General features: G+C 35.5%; 1 protein-coding gene across 4 annotated transcripts; it reads right to left on the bottom strand.

Annotated features, from left to right (window-relative positions):
- Positions 1-3,188: 3,188 nt before the first annotated feature.
- On the bottom strand, positions 3,189-15,378 carry LOC105034594 (serine racemase). Of its 4 annotated transcripts, none has more exons than XM_073256453.1 (8): positions 15,248-15,378; positions 12,915-13,092; positions 12,712-12,798; positions 12,369-12,599; positions 5,634-5,707; positions 5,363-5,549; positions 3,860-4,130; positions 3,189-3,768 (listed from the first exon to the last, which is right to left on the bottom strand). In XM_073256453.1, the coding sequence occupies exons 2-7, from the start codon at positions 13,085-13,087 to the stop codon at positions 3,884-3,886; spliced, it is 999 nt and encodes a 332-aa protein (XP_073112554.1). In that variant the 5' UTR covers positions 13,088-13,092; positions 15,248-15,378; the 3' UTR covers positions 3,189-3,768; positions 3,860-3,883. The 4 variants fall into 4 exon arrangements, with proteins under 4 accessions (XP_073112554.1, XP_073112553.1, XP_073112552.1 ...); XM_073256452.1 differs by having other exon boundaries at positions 3,189-3,745; XM_073256451.1 differs by having other exon boundaries at positions 3,189-4,130.
- Positions 15,379-20,296: the final 4,918 nt, after the last annotated feature.

Here is a 20,296-nt window from a genome sequence, read left to right as displayed (position 1 = left end):
TATTTTATTATTAATCAAATAATAATATTTTTATTATTAATAAAATAATAAAATTTATTATTATTCAATTATTATTATTAATAAAATAATAATATTTTTTTTTTTCTTCTCTTTGTCTCTCTCGGCCTCCCATGCCCTTTCATCCTCTACCTGCGCCTCTTCTGTCCTCCGTCTGTGCTCGTGCCAACTGTTAGCACTCTCTCACTTGGTCGATTTGCCACCCGTCCTTTTGCTCGCCCACGGTTCTCCCGCCACCATCCCCCCAACCGAGGGAGGTAGGTAAGCTCGCAGATTCTCCACTTTTAAAGTATTATTTTTTCTATTTTTAAAATACTACTTTATTATTATTTAAAAAATAATATTTTTATTATTATTTAAAAATAATATTTTTTAAATAAAATTTATTATTAAATTTTTAAATAAATATTTTAAAAATAATACGCTATTATACAAATAATATTTTGAAATTATTAATAAAAATAATATTTTAAAAAAAATATTTAAAAAATTCAGATTTCTTGAGCAAAGATATCAAAAACAATCGTAACATTATATTATTATTTTATTAAAAATAAAAATAATCAAAAATAATAATAATATTTTATTACTATTAATAAAAAATAATAATATTTTTTATTATTTAAATTATTATTAATAATAAAATAATAATATTTTTTTTCTTCTCTTGTCAAAATATTTTTTTTCATTTTTTCCTCCTTCCTTTCCTTCCCTTCCCTTCCTTCTGTCGCCGCCCCTCCTCTGCGCCCCTGATGATCCATAGCCACCTCGTGAGGCCCATGTTGTGGCCCCACTCTGCCCCGCCATCATCCATGCCGCACCTGTCGTCCCGTATCTGGCTCCATGCGACCATCAAACCCCCTCCTTTCTCTTCCCCCGGCCTCGATGAACCCGAGTCCCCCGGCTTCGACACCACCAAACCCCCTCCCTCCCTCTCTGGCACCGGGTGCCTCCCGTACTTTCGCACCTTGCGCGACTGCCTCTCGCACCCTTCGTGGCCCTGTGTTGCCACAGTCCTTTTCCTCAGCCCTAGCGAACTCGAGCCCCTGTAGCTCCATGCAAGCACTGGCGACCGCCCGTGCCCCTCCGTCTGTCAGGGGCAGAGCTACCTTTTGTATTGGGGGTTCAGTTGAACCCTAAATTTTGGTGCAATACCTATTATATGCTTAGGATATGTAAACATTATTCAAAAAATTTTGTGTATATATATATATATTTGAACCATTATAAAACAAAAAATCTTAGTTAGCTTAGTGGTTTGAACCCCGCTGTCCATCCCCTATGTCTTATGTTCAAATTCTTTTTCTCACTTTTTTTCCTCTTTTTTTTTCTTTTCTTTCTCTCTCACATTTAATTAATGTAATATTATTAAATTTATTTTTATTTATTTTATTTATATATTGATCCTTCAAGGTGAAAATTTAGCTACGTCATTGCCGTCTATGCTCCTCGATAGAGCAGAGTAGAAAAAAAGGGAAGACCGACCGTAGGGCTGGGGAAATATGATCCGACCCGCCAATCTGATCTATATTTGATCTATCATAAACAGATTTAGATTTAAACTAAATGAGTTTGGATCAAAAATATGTCAATTTATTTAATATTTGGTCGGATTTGTATTTTAGATATATGACTCATTTAATCTATTTAATATTTACATCGAATTGAGTTAGATATCCTATTTAATCTATTTAACCTATTTCTAAACCATTTAACCTAACTTGTTTAATCTGTTTAACTAGTTTAAGATCGATTTAACTTATTTAAAACTTACTTAACCTATTTCTGACCTATTTAATCCGATCTGTTTAATCCATTTAACCCATTTAATTTAATTAAATTTATTTAATAAATAAATTAAACGGATTGAGTCGGATTACCAATTTAATAAATAGGTTAGGTTTAGGTTTGAATTTTTGACCCGTTTAATTAACAGATCGGCTATAGAGTGATGATTTTCTGACCTGACCGCATTGATCCAACTCGATCCAATTGCTACCCCATCGCCATATGATGCACAGGAGAAGGAAAAAAAAAAAAAGAGAAATCGCATGTTGAAATCACACCTTCTCCATGCGATTTTATTTTTTATTTTTTTTGCCTATGGGGTGCCATCTTAGCTTGAAATTATATGTTCAAATCCGAAATTGCATCTTCAACATGTGATTTCGTCACATCATTACCAAGTAACCATCATTAGAAGTTTTGAAAATAAGTTGGGTTCGTGATAGATTGGAAAATAAGTTTAAAAAAAATTTAAAAAAAATTCCATTACAATACATGAATGATATGGATACAAGAATTTGATAGATGGTACACTGAAGCTTAGAAGTGCATAATTTCAGTTAAACAACTTTATTGTTGAAACTTTCTTTTTGAACTATCTTCTTAGCTTTCAAGTTCAACAATTTTCTTCATTAAATTTTGCATCTTTCTGAGAAAGAGATCAGTGACTACTACCAAATCAATTGAGACATCAACAGCGTTTAAAGTTCTTGGCCCTCTCCATCGTGCTGTACGTATATCGACTAACAAAATGAAAATGGCCAATGCAAATTGTAATGTATATATTTAGTATTATAACAGCTTGTTATAGAACAATAATCCTGGTCATATTCATTTTTATTTATTGTCTCTCTAAATAAATTTGTAATTCATTTCAAAATAATTGTTAACCAAATTTTCTTCCATACGAGATTGTACATTCTCAATCATAATAATTTTTTTAAATAACAGCGATTTGAAAAATAATGCTGCTATTTACTGCCTGTTACTTTTTTCACTATAATTGCCATTGTCAATATAACTAGTATTTAATATTAAAAAATAATACCACTAGGACAAATAGTGATGGTCATGACCTTTAATAACTAACAACAATTCTGGCAGACGTCTCATAAAACAAAATAACCCTATTATTGAAACCTTGAAATCACTACCGAGCATGGTTTATCTCGTGCATGAGCTGCAAAAATATAGGAGCACATTACTGTTGAGTCCGTGGAAACCTTCTGATGTAAAATGGCTAAGTTATCCTAGAAAATAAATATCAGCTACTTAGCCGTCTACAATACAAAGAAACGGTAGCTCTGTGTTGCATGTGACGGAGGGAATGCGAAGATGCAGCAACATGCATTTAAAACTAAACAGAGCAAAGATTAGACCAGAAATTGGCTGCTAGCTTTGTCTCTTAAAAAAATAATAACAAAATACATAATTGAGAAATACATCATTCATATTGGAAAGATTTTGCTAAACATTCACTATCTCCATATAACAACCTATAGAAAGAAGATGGGTGGCTGATCTATTCCAGCCTCCCCTACTCCTCAAAAAACAACCTACAGAAAGAAAAAAAGGGTCCAGAGATGCCCTGGAAGTTGAATCTGTCAACCATGGTGAAGTATCTGGAGACATCTTTGGACTTCCTTCAGGTTTAGCCAATTGAAAAATTATCCAACACCCTGCGATAACTAGCCTCTCAGGCTCTGGCAACGGTATGGCACTACTCGCAATAGGACTAATCAAGGAGTAACACATCAACATGAGAAATGAGAGGAAGACACTGCTGCTTAAATGCTTGAATGTTCTTTTAGATTTGTCTGATACTGGGCTTTGTACTTCAAGATGGTACATTGCTGAAATTGTTGTCCAGGTTAGCTCAATGTGTTAATATTATTTGACTTCGCAAGCTGCAAATGGTACACCAAATCAAACTGAACAGAACCTGCAAATATCAGGCAACCATAGCTATGGCATATTTAGCAGACAATACATGCCCTCAATCAATTTTTATAATTATAATTTCCAATGAAGTTATTTCTCTGTGCTAGTTACGCACTTCAATTGAAAAAACCTCTACTATTTATTTGCCAAATGACTTCCAAAGCACACCGAGATCAACATTGCCTCCAGAGAGAATGATTCCAATTTTGTTGCTATTCTTCCAAGCAGGATTTTGCTGGAACTTGTCAGAAAGAACAGCAGCAAGACCGATGGCCCCACTAGGCTCCACAGCCACCTTCAGAATCTCATAGCACATTCTCATGGCTTCTACAATCTTCTCATCATCTACAGTGATGATATCATCCACTAAATCCCGCACCACTGGCCTAAAACAGAAGGATCAATAGCTCTAAATATTTAAAAAGAACCTTATGAACCAAAATAGAACATTACATGTAGATAAATAATAAACTGAGCCAACAATTTATCAACAGTTAGAAACTTGGAAGCTTTGGGAACACAAATTCACAATAAGGGGCTAATCCATCTCTCATATATTAGGAAAAGGACTGCCAACATAAGAAACTTAAAACTGCTTTAGGCATTTGCTGACATAAAAGCAAAAACTAAACATATTACATGGTTGAGTTCCAGGCGTTGAATTGTCCTAGCAAAATTTTAAATCCTGTAGGATGCAGGCGTCCTAGTTTCTCCATGAAATGGGATGCTTTGCTATCTCACCCCATCCTAGGAGCCATCCCGGTCAAGTATCTTGATAGATGTCCTCTATCTCTCTCCCATTCTTCTTTTCTTTATTTCTTTGTATTTTTGTTTCTTTTCTTCTCCATTCTTTTTTTCTTCTCCCTTCCTTCTTTTCTTTTTTCCTTTCCTTTTTTTCTCTTCCTCTATCCCTTCTTTCTTTTTGTCCTCACCCTGCCTTCCTTTCTTTTTCTTCTCTTTTCCTTTCTTTTCTTTTTCTTCATCTTTATTTCCTTCCTTTTTTTTCTCCTTTTTCTTCTTGTTTTTCCCTTTCTCCTTCTTTCCTTCCTTTCTTTGGTTCTTTTCCCTTCTTTTCTTTCCGTTCTTTTGGATGGGTCTTGGAGTCTTGTCCCCATCACAGTCCCATTTTCTCACAAGAATGGGATGGGAAGGCCTAGTCCCGTCTGACTTAAAAGTTAAAACCTTATATCCTGGCACCATATGTTTATTCTTGAATTCAAGCTTTTGAAACAACTTGAATTCACAAAAATAAAAAAAAACAAGGTCGCTTGACCTAAGTAGAGACCTTTCCCAAAGACCATGAATTCAACTTTATAATTTGGGATATCAATAAACGGTCAATTTCTCTGTAACTATTGCCCAAAGGGCATTTGTATCATATGCACATCCAATATGAACCTTTTCTGTGGTCTAGTTTAATACCAAAAAGGTATGCATAAATAGTGTCATGCGAACTTTTTGGTGGTGTACATACATGCTTGCTATTGTGATGGTGGGGTCAGTGGAAATATTAGAAGAATTAAAAATATATAAATGTAAGGTGGCTCAAAATATTATACTGACTGATCATATAGAGTTACAGCTGAAACTTAAGAACTCATGTGATGCTTCCATTTACCAAGTGAGATCTCCAAGAAAAGCTCGAAGCCCATCAGCAATGGTGTTGGTCTCTGGTAGCGTCACAATTTTTCCTGCTACCTTTGATCGAGCTGCATCATCAGCACCCTTTGGCTCAGCAGCCAAAATACAAATAGAAGGGTTGATTGCTTTTGCGGCCAATGTCACACCAGAAATCAACCCTCCACCTGTGCTTAAAATTAAAAAAAAAAATCAATAATGAAGATAAGGAAGTAAAAAGTATAGTTAAAAGTACTTTCGATTGTACAAACCACTAATTGGGACTATTATTGTGTCAATATCTCGGACTTGCTCCAGCATCTCTAATGAAATGGTGCCCTGCCCACTGTTAAACATGCAACACGTCACCCATAGTGCTTATAACATTGGCCAGCAACGTACCATTTTAAGAGGAAAACATAGCGACCAGCAAGGTATGATAATCAGCAACTGGATCATTACACAGCAATTTGGGCTAGAGGAGATGACAAGGAAATGCATTTGATTAATGATCCAAGAAAGGGGCATGAGTAGGTATTCATACAAAAACATGGGGATATCAACTCAATTTTGAGCTGGCTGGATGCAGAGAATATGGTAGGTTCTGATGTTACAAACTACATCGATAACAAAAGAATGTAATACAAAATGTTTTTGTTCTACATTGTGTGTGTGAGAGAGAGAGAGAGAGTGTGTGTGTATGTGTTTTCTATTTGTTGTCAAGTTTTCTATTTAGTAATCAAAAAAAAAAATTCAGAACCAATTTCTGAAAACTATGTGATATTATTGTAACAGTCTTCTCAGGCAATATTCCAAGTGAAAAATATGGTACAAATTGATGCAACTTACATGTATTGGGACATACGGATGAATGTTATTGGGGGGCATGGAAAGGAGGAAATCCAGAAATCAGGGTGTGCCAAGCAATAGGAACCTAAGTAAAATTTAAATGTTTAACTTGTATGTTCATTGCAGAATCATTGACAAGCCAAGTAAAGGTGAAGAGGGCCCGTCAAATAGCATCAGCAAATACAACAGCTGTTAGAATTTGTTCTCATCAGAAGCAGTGACTTTCCCACACTACATATGTGTTTGTCACACATAAGCCTTGGATCTACGAAAGTGTCCAAGTTGGCCAAATTTGGAATGGCCAAGTAATTAGCTTCAGGCAAAGTGACGGTGAGAATCAGCTTGTTCTTATACTTGGAATCAGGGTTTTAAGTACTCATCTGTATCACCTGGTAAAAGATGTATCATACAAGCCTGATAAGGTACTGGTACAAGCTAAATCTGGTACTATAGCAATATGTGGTACCATTGTTATCTTGCCTCCAGTGATGTACCATGTCAATTTGGGGGTGTACCATACAACCTGACCCATACTGGTAAGCTAGCTATATGGTGTCCGGTACTGAGACAGAAACCTTGCTTCAAATAATACTTGCACGATTGCATCTTTTGCACAGTTAGGCATCGCATTCATCAAGCTTCCACAGTGGATAATTTCTAGGTAAGCTGGAATTGCCATACGTTAGTTCATTTGGAAGTTCGGCAGTTTAAGTACTTTTGTAGTTGTCATACCACTAAGTAGATAATATTTTTAGTTTGGCAGTGCCACTTCCATTTTGAGCACATTTAGGATGGTCCCTAAATCTAAGGGCATGGATACTGGGCAGAACTTAACAAGTGATTATGTTACACAAGGTGTGGTTGTCTAACAAGGAATACATCCTTTTGTGCTTATATTGGACCAGTACATGGGTAGATATGAGTTTTGAATCCAAGTGATATTTTACATGATTTCCATAAATATATAATATTAAATTTAGATTTTTTTAATAAAAAATTGAGAATCAGCATCTATAAGATGTTTCATCATGTACTAGATAATAATGGATCATTTCTGCATTATTTTTGTTTTATACAGTATCATTGTTTTTAGCAGGGCTGTATTTTAGACTAAAGAATAGTTAAACTGCAAGAATAATGTGCAGTAAGAGGCCTTTAGTATCTAGTATTCTTTAGGAAGCTTTGTCAATTGGTTTTTTAACCAATAAGGCAAGTGCAAATATGAGATTGAAGGTTCAGTATCTTAGGTAATTTAGGAGCTGTCCTAGTAGAGATCCCTCATGATATAGGTCTCACTCCTCAATCCATCTGCATATATAGCATCTTATGTTGAGCTCCATATGGCGAAAGGAGCACCATAGTGGTCAGTCACCCACAAATGCTGAAGGGCTTGGTTTTGCTTATACTTCCCCTTTGTGTGTGTGGTGAGAGAGAGAGAGAGAGAGATGTGGATATCCTAGCAAAACTTCAAGATCCATAGCACAGCTTGGATGATACAAGCCACAGCATTATTCTCCTGACTTCTATTATTTGATTCCATTTCATAATTTATCTCCAATTAGATGTAGAACTCACAACCTGGAAAAGACCGAATGTTTATTATTTATGTGATGTCACATGATTAAATGTTCTAAGAATTTGTTGTTTATTCTACTTCATTTCTGAAACTGATATAAGCTATTCATCAACTACAACAGAATTTTCCTGCCGAATATGAAGATATTTTTAAGCAGGAACAGTGCTTTAACACCCTGTTTAGTCCAGCCAAAATGCATCAGTTTATATACAGCAGATTTATAAAATTTCACCATTATATTTAGATAGACTGATAGGTATGCGAAGAGAATTATGCAAAAAGTCATGGAATATTAAAAAACTCATTCAATTTCAACATGCGAAGAGAATTATGCAAAAAGTCATGGAATATTAAAAAATTATTCAATTTCAACATCATGACATGTCTTGTCTGGTGTCTTGATTACTAGAAAACAGCAACTTATTAAACAATAAGGAGAATTATTTTGATGGATGTCTCTGATCCTCTAAACTGAGAAATGTATTGCCATGTTTTGGTAATGAGATTTTCTTTTTAATTAACTATACTCTTTGGTTGGCACACTTATCATTTTTCAGAGAAGAGCCACTAAATGGTCTATTGTTTAGAGAGCCAACCATATTGATCACATATTTGAAACTACTATAGTTGAAGGGAAACCATCAAGATGTCCTAAACTGAAATTAGGCAATAAGGGAGGAAGGTTAGGTATGATATAGGAAATTGTATGTATCTAGGAGGCATAAATGTACGGACAATAAACTAACTTGAAACTCACCAAAAATATTGAAGTATACATACTTATAGAATAAAGTAGGCAAATATTGAACTAGTTCTCATCCAAGATTTCAAATTTTGAGCATGCTGACCAGAAAGCAGTACTCGGTACCCCTCAGGATGGTCGGTTAAATGAACCAGCCCAAACCAACTCAAACAAGCCCAAAGTTGACATCGTATTGCTTGGTACTAGGCTTAAAGGTGGTTTTACAAACCCATTGACCTGCCTATAGGCCTGCATCAGTATGATATATACCAGATTACATATTGTAGCAAGCAATTCAAGGCCGTACCACAAACAGTTAAACCTTGTGCTAATCTCTCTCTTTAAGCTTTACGCTATCATGATTAAAAGGTAAACTTTACAAGGTTTGAGCGAAAATATATGAAAGCACGGACTGCCATACCACCCTGTACCATACTGTACCGATTCACTGTCTCATACCATACTGACACTCAGTATGCTGCCTCTTACCATACCAAACCATGTACCAACATTGTAATAGGATGGTACTAGTATGCGATTTGGTATTGAGACAAAGAACCTTGGATGAAAGTAATATGCATTTCACCTATAAAAATGAACTACATAATAGATGCATAGAAGTAGGGTTGTGCACGGTTCAGTTCGGATTGGTTTGGGGTCAATCTTCAACCAACTTGAATCGATTTCCTAAAATCGAAACCAAAACCAAATCGACCACATGAAAAAACCTATTCAAACTAACCTGAAAAAATTGGTTCAATTTGGTGTGGTTTATGGGGCTGTGGGTTATTGAGCTTCTATCAAATGGGCAGCTTATTGAATGGGCTAAATGGCTTGCTAAAAGTTCTAACCATGCTAAATGGGTAGTTTATGGACAAGCTAAATAGACTAAATGGGATAGGACATACATACATACAGGCAGCTTATTAAATGGGCTAAATGGGTTGCTATCTGTTTTAAGTTCTAACCATGCTAAATGGGCAGTTATGGACAAGCTAAATAGGCTAAATGGGATAGAACATACATACAGATTTGGTACGGTTTATAGGGCTGTGGGTTACTGAGCTTCTATAAAATGGGCAGCTTAATGAATGGGCTAAATGGGTTGCTATCGATTTTAAGTTCTAACCATGCTAAATGGACAAGCTTATGGATAGGTTAAATAGGCTAAATGGGATAGGACATATATATGTGTGTGCGTGCGTGCGTGCGTGTGTGAATGTATATGTGTATATATATATGTGTGTGTGTGTGTATCTATATGTATATGTGTATATATGTATATGTATGTGTGGTGTGTGTGTGTGTGTGTCTGTATGTATGTATAACACACGCACGCACGGATCGGTTCGGTTTAAATTGGGTTTTTCAAAATTTGAACCAAAACCAAATTAGGTTTTTGGCTTTTAAAATTTTTAAACTGAAACCAAACCAAACCTAAAAAAATCCAACCCAAACTGAACCGAAATTAGTGGCTCGGATCAGTTTTGCGGTTTGACCAGTTTGGTTGCACACCCTCATATAGAAGGCTTTAGATAAGGTTCAAATCCTATTCTCTTTACTAATTTATAAATGAGAGGTCTTGCCTGTTAAACAACCAAAAGTTTTAAGTGCAATCAGGATGAAACAACTAACTTCTACAGATTCAGTGGATCTCATGGTCAGGTTTCACCAGAAAGCTCCTCAAAGGCTCGAACTTGTTTGACAATTGTGGTTGAAAAACAGAACTAGCAAGGTCTTGAAACATGGATGTAGGTTATATAAATTTCAGTTGTATGATTACCAATGAAAGATGTATCGAAGGCCCAAAGTCCGTCTCAGACACATCTAGTTACCAATTCCATTAGAAGCCCTGCTTGCTTCTTTTGACTAAAATAACTAGAGTCCAAATCCAATTAAGCCAAAAGAATTAAATTTTTCATTGTTTACAGGTTTACATGTAGATTTGTGCTAGACTCTATGAATAATAGATATCTTATACATTTCTCCATAAAATTTTTTGTTTTAATCATAAGCAGGAACAAAGAAATGACCTTGGTTTGCTATATCAACATGCATGGCATGGTACAATATACACTATGCACACTGTATTCACATAGCATTTTCTCATGCCAGCCATGCTACCACCCAAAACTAGGAGGTACAGGTCATACAACACCGATGGGTGGTATAAGGCAGTTCTGATCTGTTCTACTCATGTAGCAAACTGAACCATGGCACTGTATCACTTCTTTGCCGGCATAGTACAATACACCCAATACCTGGTGGTACACATATCTTGGATAAGACATGTGTACTGGTTCAAAGTCCATAAAATATATTTTATCCTTATTTTCTTAGAATAAGTGCTCTTAATTAATTTATCAGCATGGTTCACACCAGTGAAAGATCGCATGGAGCTATTTCACAGCCCTTTTCAAGGGTTTTTGCTTCTTACTATTGTAGTATTTCGCATCATTCTTTCTTAAATTTTTAGCTGGACCTTCAGTTTCCTTGACATCCTCTTTGTCAGTCACTTGATTGGTATCTAACGAGTCCAAATTCCATGCTTGAATGATGGTGGAAGAGAGCATAAGACTGAGGTAGTAAGGGTCTTAGCTTCTTCTTGATCACTCCAGTCAACTGAGATTGATAGCCTAGAAATAAATTCCATAATTATATTGAACCATTTCCCTCACTAGTATAATAATCATCAGGGTCATTTTTACAAGCTTCAGCAGAAATTATGGCACAGATCTTTTACCAAGGATGCATAGAACCCTGTCCACAGGACAAAAGTGAGTGAACCTCCATGTCTGACATTGTTGCTTAAGTTTCATAGCAACACTTTGAACTTCTACTGGATCAGAATATTCTATACATCAATAATCCCAATTTGAGACTGTTCTTCAAAATTCTGCACTTCAGACTTCATATGAATATAAGAGCCATTACAGAAGTCCTAGCACAGGTTCCAAACCATATTCTTTGCATCATAGTTTCATCTGATGTGATTTAAAACATGGAAACATGCAGAAAAATATTCTTTGCATCATAGTTTCATGTGATGTGATTTAAAACATGGAAACATGTAGAAAAATGGAAACAGCATACATATTTCTCACCCTCTAAAGACTATGCCTGTATAAAGTGATCTGGAGTCATCCCTCCACTAGTCAAAATGAGTAATATGTTCTTTTCAAGTTATATATGTCTCTAAGTTGTGTCAAATTTACACAATTCTTCCATATGAAATTCCTTATGGCAACTTCTGCAATTGGACAATCATCACAAGTTCTGACACATCCCAAACTTGGCTACAAATGTTATCTTGGTGGAAAGAGCCCTAATGGGCAAAAGATGGGTGGGATGGAAGCAAATTCAGTGAATTTGACAAGAATTGCCACATCAATTTTAGGTCACAAACATCTAAAGCAAAGAAGATAGAAAAAAGAAGAGAAGATAATTTGATTATCTCACTTTATCCAGTGGACTCAGCTTCTTGAGATTTTCTGATTTCAATAATTAAGAACATGAAGCCAATAAACAGAAACTTTAAACCATACAGGTGTATAATTGGCAAAGTTTTAACCATTAAAATTTGTTTAAATTTTTTATGTTTTCCTTCAAAAGTTAAATACCTAAATTATTAGGAAGCACGATCAAGCAATCAGACAATAATGGCATAAAATGGTAGTCATCAAGCTCTTTTCAGGCTCAGAATCTAGAAAACTGAAAGAGACCAACAGAGAAAAGAATACATATACAACAACATGAAATACAACCAAAATTGTAAATGCAAACAATACTTCAGATCTGAAATTCAACTTCTAACAAAAATTTGAAAGTAAACCGACATACCTTATAATACGCTTATCATTGAATGGATGAATCAGAACTGCACCAGTTTCTTGCTGGACCTTCCTGGCAGTGCTCTCTCTCGACTGAAAAGTGGCTTCACTCCAGATAACCTGGCCACCATAGCGCTTGACATTTTCAACCTTACATTTCGGGGCATTTTCTGGTATAACAATATAAGCAGGGATTCCACGTAGTTTTGCAGCTAAAGACACTGCTGCAGCATGGTTACCACTAAATGGAAAACAAATTATTAAAATTTTGTAAATAAAGAAGCAGAAGATAGAAAGCGGGGGATTAAGGGATTGTATCGTTATGCAGAACATCTTATAGAAGTAAAGTGAACCTGCTGTGAGTTACAACTCCTTTAGCAGCTTGATCATCTTTAAGTGAGAATATGGCATTTGAAGCACCTCTAATTTTAAAAGCTCCTCTGAAAGCCACATGGTAAAGCTATCAATACCATCTCCATTTAAAAAGGAGAAAAACTAAAATTAAATTTGAAAAAAGCAACATTTCTAGGTTTTATCTTTAAAAAGAGACTCTTACCCCTTCTGAAAACACTCACACTTAAAAAACAATTGTCTCCCAGATATGGAATCAAGAGATTTTGATGAGAGAACTGGAGTTTTGTGAATGTATGGACCAATACGGAGTTGTGCTTCTTTTATGAAGGAAATATCAGCAGCATAACTTTGAGTTTGTAAATAATCCTTCTCCATTAAACCTGTAAATTTTTTTAGACTAATGATGCAACATATTGCAAAATCATTTTAAAACATGTGAAAGATATAAATTAGAAGCAGTGATTACTCTGACATATCCCTAAAAACAGGCTTTCTGATTAGTGATTATTCAAAAATCATCGAATGGCATTACCAATTGTGCATGTGTGGGTGTATTCTGCAACAATTTACCTCACATATTATATCATGAAGATAGTTGACCTAATCCTTTAATCTACGATCATTTCCACCACTCCGTCAAAATTATTTAGCTCGAAATTTCTAATGGTTCATGTATTATGCCGTAATTATCCAAATACAAATAAAATAGTCAACACTGATAATACATCAACATACTCTTAAGGGAAATAAAAGTGTGCATAGAGGATACTTTATATCAGGATTCAACATCAAAATATCTGGTGGTTAGTTGCAACATATCATAATAAAAAAGCATAGGATATTGGAAATCTCAGGATTTTTATGACTAGAAGCAAGACTGAGAGAGGGGCAAAGAAGGGGGAAGGGAGGAACACACCACACACAGAGAAAGAGAGGGAGAGAGATGAGGAAAATGAGGTTCAGTGGGGCTTGATCATCAATATACTATTCTCGGTGTTTTATAAGATGCTAGCCCTGCTGGAAGGACAAAAGGATACCATGGGTGAATTATGGATGTAAAAATAATTAAATCAATTTAGAGAATGACCAGGTGAGGAAATCAACAAGCTGTCCCTTAGCAGTGACAGATGGAAGGTAGACTTCCCTCTTAGCAACCTTCTCTATCATGAAAAAAATTCTGAGGTAAAAAACCCACAACACTCAAGTTGCTGTCACAACAAAAAATCATGATATTCTGCACCAGGAAGCCCAAGACAAGTGAAATTTTTTTTTCCACCGAAGCAGCTTGAGTGCCTTATATGCCACAGATTTATACACAGCCTATAGAATTAATCTGTCCACTACAAGGTACTTCTCCATCTGACAGGTTAAGTCCACATATTTAATGGTTTGAGTTTTAGAACATTCTCAAGCTGGATCCAGAAATGTGGCAACCCAAATGTTATTCTCACAAAAGAAAAGGAAAAAGAAAAAGAAAACTACACAAAGTTACATCATTGATATAAAAAATATGAAGCTTAATTATACTTTGGAAAGGTGGCACTGCCAAGTGCCACTACTTTCTTAAAAAATAGAGCTATACTTTTGATATTACAATTTAAGAAGGTTCACAAGAAATGACCAGAAAATTCATGTTATGCAATGGTTTTAGCTTGTGCATGCAAAAGGATCAGACTTGGATCAATTAAAAGGACACTTCAAACAAGATGAGACCACTTGATTAAATATCATAACAGGAGCCATAAATATAGCTTTATAGTGATCTGAGATTATAGCAAAAAAGTTCTTATTATTATCATAAATAAACATAAAGAGTTAAGTAGCTATAAGGAAATGATGCAGGCATGTTTGTAGGAAGGGAAACTATCAGTAAAGTTTCAGGATTTCAGCTGAACAAAATGGCACCGAAATGGTGATATAAAGTTCCTATTAGCTTGAAAAGGAACATGTTCAGGATAAGATTTAAAGTGAAGTTAGCAAAATTGAGCAAACGAAATCACACAAGAACGCATTCTGAGGGGGGGCGCAAGAAAATAAATGAACTACTATTTCTATCTTTCTCATTCAACAGCCACACACTACATGAACAGCACTTTCATGATAACTTAGTAGTTCAATCAAACTTCCAAGCAAAAGAAAAATTAAAGAAAGCTTCCCTCCCTGAACTATGCAATTAGAAGCATTTGCAATTGCAACTACTCTTACATCAACACCTTTTATCAGTTGAAGAACTGAATGGGGCAAATGTTCGTTCCAAAGGTGACAATCATGAGAATACGAAGCCCAAAAGCCTCGCTATTCGAAGATATGTAATAATGTGAAAATCTTATTGCAATCAAAAGTGGAACGAGAACATAAGCATAATCAAGAATCATGATCAACCGAACTTGCACGATAGAGGGAGACAACATGACCCATGTAATCAATTTCTATTGAAGGAAACCTAGGATTGATTCGAACAATTTAGAATGCATATAGAAATTAAAATCGAAACGAACTGAAAGGGTTTTGGTACCGAAAAATTTTCCAAATTACCTGAAAACAATCCGATTTGGGGCCGGTGAAATAAAACCTGGAGGAATTTCTGGAGAGCGAGCTTTCTTGCCGGGAGTTGTCCGCTGAGGTTTTCGGGCGCATACGATAAGACACGGATGCCGGGGAAGGCAGCGCCAATGAAAGATACGCAGGACGAAATTCGGCGGCCCACGGGCCGGCTATTGTTCTGTTGGTCGTCTTTTTCTGCAGGCCTCCCCTGTGAAATATTATTTATATTCTCTCTCCAATGCTCTCTCCTATTGAGCATATTATTTCTGTATGCCCATTGAACACACTTGAATTTTGGTCAGCAACTATGGTGTCAATATTGATGTTGATGATAAATTATCAGCTTACCAGCTACATACGTGCCAATAATAGTAGATAAAGTATTATCCTATGACTATCTAACTTATCCTAACGTTAAATCCATCAATTTTCATATCAAATCTATACAAATAATTAAAGGAGAAGCCAGTAGTCTCCCAAAGCGACAAGTGTCATGCATCCATATTACCACATGCCATCAATGTGAGATGCTATATGTCAAGCATCGAATGGCCCACACAACCCACTTTGCAGCTGAACCCATTGCATTTAAAAAATGATAAAAAAAGAAACAAATGATAAAAGAATATGCAGCAAGCTTACATTTATCATAAAAAAAAAAAGAAATATATGCTCTGAATCCACTTGCTTGCTAACAGAGACCTCCATTTAAGAGAATATGAGATAGGATCTAGACATTCATTGTAGGATGGAACTGCTTTGAATAGAGTGATCTTTGGATAGTTCCTCATGACTGATGATCAGGAGAAATGACGTTCTAGAACTGCTAGATAATAGATTGTTTATGTATTATTGAATAGATTAGATAAAGAGTTAGGTCTATTGAATGACTCTACTTCAATCGACGGAAAGGACTGTTCAATCAAAGGAGTAAGAGATATGATTTGATGGTGGACAGCCAGTAAGAGTGAGAGGATTATAAATATTCCTTTCTGGGTAGTGGGCAGTAGGTGTGTGGAAGATAAAATTTTCTGGTGAGTTTTTTAATTATATCTAAAGTTTTATTTGCTACATTTTTTCTTTATTTTCAGCTTATCATGCTATATGGGGTGGTTGCTATAGGTGTGCTGTAGCCATCCATTTCTCTTGGTGCATCATTTGAAAAAGGAAGGATTCTGATCCAACTCGAGGTGAGAATCCTCTGTGTTTTGCCATCAGAACTATAGAGATTTGTTGCATCGTTTGGTAGTCTTTCTCCTCCTGTGCTGCATCATATGAGAGATATTAATATGGATATGTGGCCACTGTTGATTGTCATTTGGAAAGGTTGCTGCATGCAGTAGCCTTCCATTCCAAAATCATTATGGACGGTGTTTTTAGCAACCCTCCATGGCGGTGTAAAGGAATAAAAAACAAGAGAAGAGGGATCAGGACAGTTGCTGCTGAAGTTCAGTAGCCCCCGTCCCTTAGTTTAGTTTGGGATTTCGGAGTGGGGTTTTGATCAAATTGAATTTATTCAGGATTTTGGGTTTGGGTAGAACGGTCTGGATTTCATTAATCGGCCTAACGATTTAGGTCTAGGATCAGGGTTGTCAGATATTTAACTATTGGGTAAAGGGTTATTGGGATCTCGGGTTTTAGGATTTTGGTTTATGGATACTAGGCTATCAGGTGGTTTGGCTATCGGGTATTGGGCTGATGGGTTTTAGGTTAGGAGCTTTTGGGTTATTTTTCAATTTGGGTTAGCCTAGATGGCTGGGTTAGGGCTAGGTTTACCGATAGGATTCGGGTTGGGTTTCTAATTGGGGTTAGCATCGGGGTTGGGTTAGGGTTAGGGTTAGGATTTAGGCGACGGAGGTGGAGACGATGGAGGAGAAAACTAGAATTTTTTATCAGAAAGGATCATGGATGGTGAGCATTCAGATTAAGGGGATCGGGATGGTGGTGGGGAGGTGAGGATTGGTGCTGGGGTTTGGGTTGGGATAGGGTTTGGTACATGAAAGTGGCGATGGCAATGGGTTAGGATTGTGGCTATGGCTCGAATTTAGATTTCGAAGACAGAGGTCGGACGACAGAGGATCGAGGTTGGGATAAAAGGGTCCTGGTTAGGGTTAGGGCTTAGATCGGGATGATGGTGGAGATGGTTAGAGCTAGCATTGGGGTTCGCGTTAGAGTTAAGGTTTGGTCCACAGATGGCTAGGGTTTTAGGTTGAGAGAGATAGGCTTTAGAGTTTGGTCCATGGAGGTGGGGATGGTGGTGGGGTTGCAGAGAGTCTCAATTGGGATTAGGATTAGGTTAGAGTTGGGTTATTTAAAAGAAGATGAATTTGGTAGGATAATGTACGAGAAAGTTCTGCATCAGGATCTTCGCATGTGGTACAAATTCATGACGAGCCTATTTTTTCAACTCCTGAAAAAGAAATCCAGCATAAATTTTTTTCGAAAATCAATCCTACAAAATGATTATCAAGCACGATCTAATAATATATTTTTGTTATGTATCAGTTTCTATTCCTTTTAAGCAAAAATTCATATTGATGGCATCACACCAAATGCACAGAAAGATACTAACAATCTTGCCGTTGAAAAAAATTAAGATCAAAGAATTCTAATTCTGATGGTTATATATTCACTTTTTTTCTCTATTTTGATTTTTATTATATTGCAAAATTTTTGCATCTGAATAATATTTCTACAAAAGTTTTGTATACTCTTTTTGCCGTTTGGGTGAAGAAGTCCTTGAGGATGAAGATAGATGATGTATTTTTTTGATTTTTTTAGCCTACAGTGATCAAATTCGACCATATATGATGGTATCAAGTGTCTCATAATTGAGGTGTAAAACTATTTATTATGACATCGAATAATACTATTATTTTGTATTTATGATGGTATACCCAAAAAAAAAAGATAAAACCTAGATGCTTTTTTTGGTGCTAAATGATATAATTCCAACTTAAAATTATTATTTCTTTTAAATTATCATTATATTCTTATCAAATATTTTTTTTATCATTATTTAATTTCATCCTATCACATAGTGCAAGCAACTTGCTAGTTTATCATATATTTCTTTAATCAAATGTTATCAAAAATGATACATTATAATTCTTTTTCTACTATAGAGATTGGCTAAGAAGTTAAAATTATATTTTCATAATATAAGAAGCAAAAAGATCTCAAGTCAAAATTTTCATCAATTCTTAGGTTGATAGATACGGTTGAAAAAGGATTAGCACTGTATCTCTTGCATGAAAGAAGGATTTACCTTCCTTCACACAAATCCACCATTGGATCATTCACCAGTTGTTTTGAGATCTATGTAGATAGCTGAATGAAAAAGTTTGAAGTGCTTTGAAATCTATGCAGTGGGTGATCCAATAGTCAATTTGTGCAAACGAAGGTGAATTCTGTCTCATGCCAAACATGCAACCACAATCCCTTTGAACAGCAAGGATTGGCTTGCTTCACTTAAAGATTGCCGGCAGGTAAGGCAGCCGTTTTCAACACTCACCTTGCATGAATTTAGATTTTAGGCTATTGAATAATGCTTCATGTAACCTTTGTGCTTCAACCACTAGTAAGGAATGAGTACGAGCAAACCATGCTTTATCTGTAGCAATCATTCCCAACATCTCATGATATTAGTCTTGCTCCAACGAAACTTCGCTTCAAAGAGAGTGATCATTTATATATATTTTAATCCAGCTTTCGGTTAAAAGTTGCCATCAAACCATTTAGGGTCTATTGTTCTTCAACTTTACGTGGCCATTAAAAACTCAACTATCACTGCTTTTCTGACCACTAAATTCCTTAGTTCCATGTATACCATGTTGTCTATTGTTCTTCAACTTTATGTGGCCATTAAAAACTCAACCATCACCGCTTTTCGGACCACTAAATTCCTTAGTTTCATGTATACCATATATATATACATACATATATATATATAAAAAAATAAAAAAAATAAAATATAATATATATAATATATATATATTTTTGAGGCTAACGGAGGCTGGTAAAGCGGCCCGCCGTAGTTCCATGTAAATGTGAAAAAGACATGCTGGATCTACAAATTTAACATAGAAACAAACACTCCGATTATAATTTTTATCCCTTGCCAATGATTATCTCTGTTTCAATATTTTAGTTTAGCATCCTATCTCTTTCTGTGTCACACTTGAAATAGTTTATTTTTATTTCCATTCAAATGAATCCCGGTATCTTCTTTTCTTTTCATACGAATTGAAAATAAGATGGATGTTTTTTTTAGGGAGAAAAATCTATGGATAGTCATAATTTAAATCATAGAAGAATTTTTTTTCTTTTGAATTATTTTGATAAAATAAGATGGATGATGATAATGTAGACATTGAAGATAATTTAACAATCTCTCCTTCTCCTTTCCTCCCTGCATATATAACACTGAATCTCGAGGAAATGGAGGAATATCAAATCTGAAAAATTAAGCATTCCATAACTCAAGGAATAATATTTATAACTTATTTTAGTTATATAAAAATCTGAACAGAGTTTTTCGAGAGACATTGCTGACAAGCATTTCCTCAAAGTTCACAGTCTTATATTTCATTTTTTTTTTTTTTTTAACTCGCACCTTCTACCACGTTGAAACAAATTTATGAGTTCTGGTTCTGATCACCCGATTATTGTGACTTTTAAGTCATGTCATTTATGATCTGTGATATGCTGCATTTATTATTTCTTTTATTTTTTTAAAATTTAAAACATTTAAGTTTTAAATTTTAAACTTTTAATCATGCATAGACGTGTGCTGTTTTGAAATTCAAAAGTTATCAACTAAACAAAGCTAGAGCGGCAAATGATCCAAATTGTCCCTGAACAACTGATCACAGCTTGGTTTCGTGTTCAAAAAGAAGTTGAGTTCAAGTGCATTCTCACGCTGCTAACCGGAGCCAAACTAATGCAATCCCTGCCAATTCGGTAGAGGAAAATACTTCACCTATTTAAAGAATAGTGCATTCCAGTGGCTCTTAAGTCAAAAGTTTCAACACTTACACG

This window comes from Elaeis guineensis, chromosome 4, assembly GCF_000442705.2.
Source record: "Elaeis guineensis isolate ETL-2024a chromosome 4, EG11, whole genome shotgun sequence".
Taxonomy (NCBI): Eukaryota; Viridiplantae; Streptophyta; class Magnoliopsida; order Arecales; family Arecaceae; genus Elaeis; species Elaeis guineensis.
This window is presented reverse-complemented; position numbering and strand designations above follow the sequence as displayed.